The 9,174-nt window shown below is 28.9% G+C and overlaps 1 protein-coding gene across 3 annotated transcripts in view; it reads right to left on the bottom strand.

Moving 5' to 3' along the window:
• Positions 1 to 517: 517 nt before the first annotated feature.
• The window catches only part of LOC106465957 (E3 ubiquitin-protein ligase CHFR-like), a 47,445-nt gene continuing 38,788 nt past the window's right edge, over positions 518 to 9,174 (bottom strand). The window contains exons 18-21 of one of the 3 annotated variants that reach the window (XR_002612156.1): positions 8,543 to 8,618; positions 7,860 to 7,940; positions 4,081 to 4,163; positions 518 to 1,053 (exon numbers count right to left, since the gene is read on the bottom strand). Coding sequence is in view for 2 of the 3 variants with exons in the window: in XM_013926207.2 (XP_013781661.1) it covers positions 7,901 to 7,940; positions 8,543 to 8,618 (116 nt within the window). In the remaining variant the exon portion in view is untranslated. Of the gene's footprint in view, positions 1,054 to 4,080; positions 4,164 to 6,394; positions 6,492 to 7,859; positions 7,941 to 8,542; positions 8,619 to 9,174 lie in introns of those variants that run through there. The other 2 variants (XM_013926207.2, XM_022394233.1) reach the window with 2 other exon arrangements.

Raw genomic sequence — 9,174 nt, 5'->3', positions numbered from 1 at the left:
AAATTTACATTAGTTTGAATAAATTGCATTTATCTTTCATTTAAACTTTTATCCTATGAGAAGTCAATACATGTGTTCCTCTTGTTCTTCAAGCACCTTTTGACTAATGCCCTTAGATTTGGAACATAAGCTTAAAATTGCTTAATGTTCTAATAACTAGCCTTAAGAAAAAATATACTTACTATACCGATTGATAATAACTACTCATAACTTGAACTTGTGAAATTTGTGTCATAAAAGGTACAGTCTTATCAATAAGTTCATATAGTGAACGTTATTTTAGAAAACTATTAGAACACAGAGAAATTACCAATCTTAATATACTGTTTTATAGGGAAAATGAGCTATTCTAGGCCAAAATATATGGGGATATGATGAAAGCTTAAAAATATTGGCATTATAGGATTGAAAAACTTTCTTTGAAAGAAAGTTGTGAAAAAAAAATAATTTTTTTTATAAATGTAACACATCATCTGCTGTCAAGAAGGAGTAAAGAAAATGTAATTTAAGAGCAAAATTACATTTAATTTTCATAAATAATGATTTTGTTCCAATATTTGTGTATATATTGGAAGGAATTTTAGTAATAAGATACATAAATCTCCTAACACACAATCTATGAAAAAAAAAACTTATTTAAAAAATATTTTAATATTTCCAGTGCGGGCCTCAGATACTAATGTAGTTTGAACTAGTAATAAATTGAGACAATCAAATAAGAAATTATCATAAACACAACAGATATATTCATACCAAATAATGAAACATTTAAGAAATTGACACTAATTTAAAAATAAAAGTGTATTTTATAAAACTGCAGTACATTCCAGAGCTACAGATAACTTTGTATAAGAGCAATTCTGCTATATCTTTGTTTACACAGGAAACAACAGCACATTCAAAATAAAATCTATCAATTCTTAAGACTTAAATTGATAAACTAAATCCATCAACATCACTTTCATGGACAGATGAACATCTAGTTAGATCCCACAGATGGATTCCTTATATCTTGATATTTCATTTTGGATTTTTTCACGTTGTGTTAACAAGCTGAAAGAAAGAGGTTGGAAAGCTTTAGGAAAATTTATACAGCTTCATTATGGAATATTTCTTTTAAAAAATCATCTGTTAACATTACTTCTGAAGTTAATTTGTTTTAATATAACTTCAGATACTTTTAAAACTGAACAGTTGAATAGAAATGTTTACTTTAAGAGCATATAGTTCTTATATTGTCATTCCAGAGGAACAAATAACATACAATCACACATCACAAGCTAAATAAGAATTTTCTGAGAGATGATGTCTTGTAGTGACGTGTGTGAAATCTACTCTTCCAAAGTTGCAGCAAGTAAGCTTTACAAGAGTGAAAATTCTGTTATTTCTTGTTTTGTGTGTCAAATAAAGTTTCACATTAAATGTGTAAATATAATGTACAAAGATTTTAACATTATGTTTGAATTTAAAAAACAATGGAAATGTTCTAAATTTAAAGATGGCTACAGTATATCATTTTTTAATATGGCTGAATTCAATGTTAAGAAAATTGAAGAATTTGAGAAATTTAATTCCCAAGCTGAAATTAAAGGTGAGGATCAATTAAGTGATTTAATTACCAATGTGTGAACATTAATTGATTGTGACAAGAGTTGTTTTGCTTTTTTGGAAGAATTTGCCAGTAGAATTGAAGTAAATTGGAACTTCTTATGAAAGAAAACATCAGTTTTAAGAACGAGTTCAAATATGTTGCAATGAAGTCCTTGAGTGTAGGCAAGAACTATTGGCTGTTCATGGTCATAATGCATTAGTAGTTTCGATGCCAGAATACAAGATTAACATGGAAGTTGATCCTATGAAACCTAAAACTTCTAGAACTTATGCTGTTACACTTAAAACTGAGCATCAGACAAATAGAGGAAATAGTGCTGATTTGAGAATCCAGTTAGATCTATTTCTGAAGATGATGTAAAAGAGGATCCTGAGAGAGACTTAGTTTTAGTCCAATGCAGAATGAAACTAAGAAACCAGACTACTATCACTTGAGATGTTAAAAAAGACAATAAAGATGGTTCTTTGAAATCGGCTTATGGTGGTAGCAAGAGTTTGTTTATTGGTTGATGTGCACTAAATACCATGGCAAGAGATAGTCATTTCAATGTAAAAAAATGTGAGCATTTAATTTCTGAAAGAATGACTAAATCAACTTCATTTTGTGTTGAACTTGACTGGTCTTCTGAAATAGCAACAAATTTGTTTTCTCCTGAACTTTGGCCGGAAGGTTTAATTTTCAGATATTTCTTTCATCCAAAACATAATACAACTCGGGGTAAAGAGGAGTCTACTAATGAGATTAATAATGGAAAATAGGCTTAATTTAGTATTTTTAAACATTAGAAGTATTAGCCAAAAGATAGATGAGGTAATTACTCAATTTGTTTTAGTGTGAATTTATATCTGATATATTGATATTTTTTTAATCATGGTGTTGTCAAGAAAAGCCTCCACCACCAGACCCACTGGACATGGTAGTGGAATTGTTATAAATACAAGTCCTGGCCTAAAGTATAAATTTAATTTCAATTCTGTTATTATGACTGACCATATTGAATTATGTAATTTTATTATTGAAGAATTTCATACTTTTTATTGTATTTATCATCCACCTTCTGGTAAATGTAATGATTTTATAGATACACTGGAATCACTTGTTGATAATGTCAATTTAGACAACTCTATTATTTTTAGGTGATTCTAATGTGATTTTTTTTCAGTATACTCAAACTCTTACTGATTAGAACCATGTGCTTGAATTTAATAATTTGATGTATATGCACATTCTTGTATTTACTAACCTACTAAGGTTGTAGGGGCTGTTGATATAGTTCCGGACGTAATCTGTTGTGATATTTCAGATCATCATGTGTTAACATTATCCTTTGCTGTATAAGTAATTCTACCAAAGTTTATTATATTACAAAAAATATTTATTAATAGTAACACACTGAAAAATTTTAACCTTGTTTTAAGTGATGTTAATTGGTACTCTATTATAGCTGGAGAAACAAATGTTGATTCAGCTATTACCTTTTTTTGTAAAGCATTATTGTAAACTGTATAAATCATGTTTTCCATTTCTTGAAATTATTAAATTGAATAATGCCAGATATCCTCCCTGGATGACCCTAACTTTTTTATGTTTGATTAGACATAAGCAAAGACTATCACTGCTTTAAAGATACAGGTAATCTATTGACATACAATAAATATTTAGAACTTAAGGTGCTTGTTCAGTGTGAACTTGCTGATTGTAAAGCTAAGTACTTTAACAAATGTTTTCAGGATAATGACTCATTACATATGGCGAACCATTAACAAAGAACTAGGTAGGACTAAAGAAAATAATGCAAAGATAACACCTATTTATAACAACACAGGTTCTTGTGTTACTGACCCTGAAGGTATTGCCAATATTTTTAATGATTATTTTACTAGGCAAAGTGTTACTCCTACTAACATTAAGTTCAGACTATTTATCTTGCACCCGTAACTGACTGAAATTCAAGCTGCCACTAAAACACACTCTTCAACTGGATGGAATGATATTTTACCATCACTGGTTAAATCTGCTTGTGATCCAATTATTGAAACATTAACTGTACTTGTAAATAAAATACGTACAACTGGTAAATTTTCCGAGATTCTTCAAACTGCTAAAATTGTTTCTATCTACAAGAGTGGGATCCTGATCATGTGGAAAACTATTGGCTTATTTCCATCTTATCTGCATTCACTTGTATTATTGAGCATATATTTTACAATAGAATTATTGTGTGTTTTGAGAAAAATAAGATTTTAAGTAATTTGCAGTTTAGTTTCAGTAAGCACAAATCTACTGAAAAGTATTTATTGGCTATTACTACAAAACTTATTAAGACTTACGAGGCTAAGAAATCTGATTTATTCTGTGCTCTTGATATTGCCAAGGTGCTTGATAGTAGTAATCACACAGTTTTACTTTATAAATGGCTCATTATGGTCTTCATGGTAATATTTATGATATTCTTAAAATGTACTTACTAAATAGGCAATGTTATACCTCAAGTAATGGTATAAAGTCTCATTTCTTTAGTCTCCATTGTGGGGTTCTTCAAGGTTCAATCCTTAGACCATATTTATTAATGTTAATAATTTAATTTCATTACATTGAAAAGATACATGCAATTTATTGATGATATTACTTACTATACAGGCTAATTCTCTTGCTGACTGTTTTAAAATAGCAAACAATTAGTTGGTTTCAATAGATGCCTATCTTATCAATAACTGCCTAGTTTTAAGTATTTGTAAATCATATTATATGATTATATCAAGGGAACAAGTAAATAATGTTTCAAGTTTTAAGGGAAAAATATATTATCCAGAATTGATTCAATAAAAGTTCTTGGAATAATTATACAAAATAACTTCAGATGGTATGAGCATATTAAAAGTACCCCCAGAAAACTCCCCAGAATAGTCTATATTATTACTCAGTGTAAGATGATTTTTTCACTTAAGAGTCCTTTATCAAATTTATTATGCCATCTTCTACAGTCAAATGACTCCTTGTTCAAGTGCTTTTGGCTCACATTTTAATGTGTTAAGATCACTCTGGTTGTTGCAAAAGAGGGTCTTAAGGCTAATGATAGACCTTCCTTGTACAGCATCGGTTTCAAACAAATTTAAGGAATATAGTCTTTTAACTATTTATCAAGCCTGTGTTTACCACTTCACTTGTGTTACAAGAGATATTATAATATTTAATCCTGAAATGAACTTGTTAATCCCCTCTAGAGATAGTTTATATTTGTTTCATCATACAAATATGTATTATTGTCCAAAAAGCACTTTGATTTTGAGTTCTAAGTTTTTTTTTTTATTTAGCTCCAGTGATTTTAAATATATTGAACTTTGATGATTGGTCTACCTCAAGTATAAAGCTATTTAAAATAAAAATGTGTAATTATGTATTTAATAATTATTCTATGTTTGGTTTAACATAGTTATAGTTACTTATCGATTAAATAAATAAATAAAAAACATGAAAAAATGAACTATTTAAAAAAATGACAAACCAACTTTTGAATTATATTGTATTATTCACAACAGACATTGAAACAGTTGTCTAACTATGGATATAAAACTTTACAATACTACTTTTGACTTATCTTGTGTCACTCAGCCATTTAATATTATGTGCTATCCACATGCCAACTTTTTTCCTGTAAATGTACTGAACATATATTTATAACTCCAATCTCAGCTGAAATGTGTGCCAAAAGATTTGTACTGCCTATGAATTACTGTCAATATTTTTTAAAATCAAGTTGGTTTTATACTTTAATGTGCAAACTGAACTTTTAATGTGCTTTTTTTCTTATTATACATGCATTAAAAATATCAACTGATCTTCTTTTGAACATTACAATGGGTTAGATTAACATACGGGCTTTAATGCCTGCAGCTTGGGGACTTTGATACGGTATATAAAATAAACAGGTAGCATGCATCTGCATGGATCATAATAACAATTTACCAAGTTGTATTCAGTTGGAGCAGCTTCACAAATGGTTTATTACATTTAAAACCATAACTACAATAACCAAGGTAACTTAACAATAGTGTGTTTGGCATTGGGCATGGGAAATAGTACAACAGTAAAGAGAAGAAAATGAATATGGAAAAAAGGGCTTCCTGAAGCTATAATAGGAATGAAGGAATATTATCAACCAAATCAGCTTCACCCAGAGATGAATATTTACAAAGTTCCATTACAATTTGAAACACTCAGCAAATTAGTTGTTACAATTTAACATGTATATATCTTGAACAAATTTCATACATCTCAACAAGTCTGTCAGTCATATGTCAATCACATAAAAATATAGTTAAAAGCCCATAATAGAACAATATTGAAAATACATAAACTGAAAAAAGAAAAATATATTACAAAGACAAATAATGTTGTCAATATTCTTTAGTACATATTCATGACTTCTTTTAATTGTATTAAGCATTAACAGATTCATAATCGATAGTAAAATCCAAATTGCAATCGAAGATCTATATACCTTTCTTATTAACACCCAGACAATAAGTTCAGATATAGCTGTTAAAAACACAATAGTTTATTACCATTTTATTAACACATAATCAACTTTATTTCAAGATTTGTTCAACTCTGGGGGAGTAGGGGAGTTCCCTCCTATAAAGGTTGAATCACTAACTAAATTCTAAAAACAAATTTTTCATAAAACATTAGTATTGGGTCCATTTTATTTTTACACAGTACATTTTTTATCTAGTCCCTTAGGGACCTTCAAGAATTATAAGAGTGTATAATAATATTATTTCAACCACACTATATTTGCTATATACATTACCGATAAAGTGTTTTGCTCAATCCAAAGCTCTTCAGGCCAGCTAGGATACAACAAACACTGCAGTGACTAATGTCAAGTAAAATTATAATCATGCCTTGTAAGCTTGTTAAAGGCATTCACATTACAAAAATTCTACAGATAATTCAGTTGAAATTTAATACATTCTACAGAACCCTCTGAATAAATGTAAAATATTTTAGTTTGTAGAAGACAGTAATTTAAGGGTGTGCTAAGCAAATTAAAAAGCACTTTCTATTTTCAAAAATATCTTACCTTCTTATAGCTTATTTTAAAGCACATTATACTGTTTATCTTTAAAACCAAAACAATCAACATTTATAAAGGTAATGATAATTGTAATAGCTATTGCCAAAATTAGTTGACTAGTTTTTCCGTCTTTTTATCAGCAAGTATTTTATTATGCTTATAAATGTTTGTTTTGGCTTTAGAGATACATCACTGTTGTTGAAAAATATGAAAAGAATTATGTGAGCAAACTACACTATAACATAACTGTTAAAACAATTTAAGGACAACTTTACACAAATTTTTATTGGTCATACATAGTAAAACGTTTATTTTATTCACAACATCTCACAAGGTATACCTGGCATCATTAGGTGGGATACAAGATTTGAGGCTAACAGAATTTAATTTAATAAAGAATTATTTAAGAATCTATAACAGTAGTAATAAAAAAAATCTGGTTTTTAACTGGAAAGAAGCTAGGCCAACTGCTATCCAAAAAGTATATGGTTAATTATACTTCAGAAAATGTGTATACAATTGAATGTATAGATTGCAAAAGTTGTTTTACTGGTGCGACAAACAGACAATTTTCTATTCGCCTGAAGGAACATTTAAAATCTCCATCTCATATTTTTGAACACTTGTCTAGGAAATATTATTATTTTGATTCTTCTCAGGTAAAAGTCCTCAGCAGAGAAGACAATATTAACAGAAAAAAATAAAAGAAGACCGATTAGTAAAACATAATCCTATTCTTAAGAAATATAAAGGTGTTCATTTATATCTATTTTAATTCCATTCTCTCTTATATATAGAACAAATTTCAATGCTTAGACTCAGGTCTAAATGTTTTATTTATTATACCTAAGTCCAATAGTTCATTAATAAATTACTTTATTGTTGCAATTGCTTAGTCATATTCTTGAAGATTACTATTGTTATAGGTTCTCACATGATTCTTTGTTAAATTAAATTCTGTTAGCCTGAGTTATTGTATGCCACCTGATGGTGCCAGCTAAACATAAACCCAGTGAAACTTTGTGAATAAAATAAACAAAAGTTTTATATGTACAACCAATAAAACTTGTGTGAATTTTAAAAACATAGTTCTTTCTAATATTTAATTTAAGGCCATCTATATTTTCAAAATGAATTTACTTTCAAAAGAAATTCAAATGTACTTACTGAAGTAAAAATGAAGGGTGCAGTTACCACTTGTAATATTTTCAAGTAAGCCTTGTTTGTTCACAGATGTGGTTGAATCGTCTAAAACAACACAAAATGACAACTTATGTAACTTATGAAAGATTTAGCTACATAAAACAACTTTGCTCTAATATAGGTTAAAAATTCATAATATGATTAGTAATAACAAGAAAAACCCAGAAATAATAATTTTGTCTTCAGAAGTCTCTGGATATAACTTAATGCTTACCTGGATTTCTAATTTCCAATGACAAAGTTATGATGGATTTTGTTTTTAATTTTGTGCAAAGCTACTTAAGGGCTATCTGCATTAGCTGTCCCTAATTTAGCAGTGATAGACTAGAGGGAAGGCAACTAGTCAACACCACCCACTGCCAACTCTTTTACCAATGAATAGCAGAACTGACCATCACATTATAACATTCCCACAGCTGAAAGGGCAAGCATGTTTGCTGACAGGGATTCGTACCTGCAATCCACAAATTGCGAGTCAAGTGTCCTAACCACCAGGCCATGTAGTAAATCTTAGCTTAAGAAATTCATTTGTACGATATACTATCTTTGAGAAACATATCATATTAGCTATAACCAACTATAATAGCTCTTCTACAAATTTTTCTATTTGCCTACTTAAAAAACAACAACAAAAAATTTCCACTCACTGAGCATGTGAAGCATTGTGTTTCTGTGTTCGGCAGTTCTTCCCCCAGTAACAATCTTGGCGTCTAGTTACATCTTCTATAAACATAATAGCACTAATTTTTAAACACTGAAGTCTAGTTCAAATTATTGTTTTCCTGAGTTTTATAAAAGACCATCATCTGTAAGCATAAAGATACAACTTTATACTTATAACAGTTAATTATTATTTAACTTTCTCTATAAGAATTAAAAAAAATGAATTTTTCTTACTACACATATTTTGAATTATATATATATATATCAGATATTCTTCATTCACATTTTGTAAGAAGTAGGCATAACATGTCACAATCAAGCAGAAATCAGCTGCCATCCTTCATCACTGAATAAATTGTAGGATGTGAATATTTATCAAAATTTAGTAAGGTATTTTCTGATAAAATGACTACATCGCATGTTTTTCATTTGTTTAAACACATGGTTCTGTGTAACGCAGTATGGACTAGTACTGCCTACTTATACTAAACATACTCAAGATTTAAATCATCTTATCCAATATAATTTTTGCCCAAAAATTTAATTTAAGTATTTTTTAATACACATCTTTAATTAATAATGCCAGTGAAATTTTTACAGGAACTATTATTAATAA

Source organism: Limulus polyphemus, unplaced genomic scaffold (assembly GCF_000517525.1).
Source record: "Limulus polyphemus unplaced genomic scaffold, Limulus_polyphemus-2.1.2 Scaffold71, whole genome shotgun sequence".
NCBI lineage: Eukaryota > Metazoa > Arthropoda > Merostomata > Xiphosura > Limulidae > Limulus > Limulus polyphemus.
The sequence above is the reverse complement of the archived record's forward strand: the minus strand, read 5'-3'. Positions and strand labels throughout refer to the sequence as shown.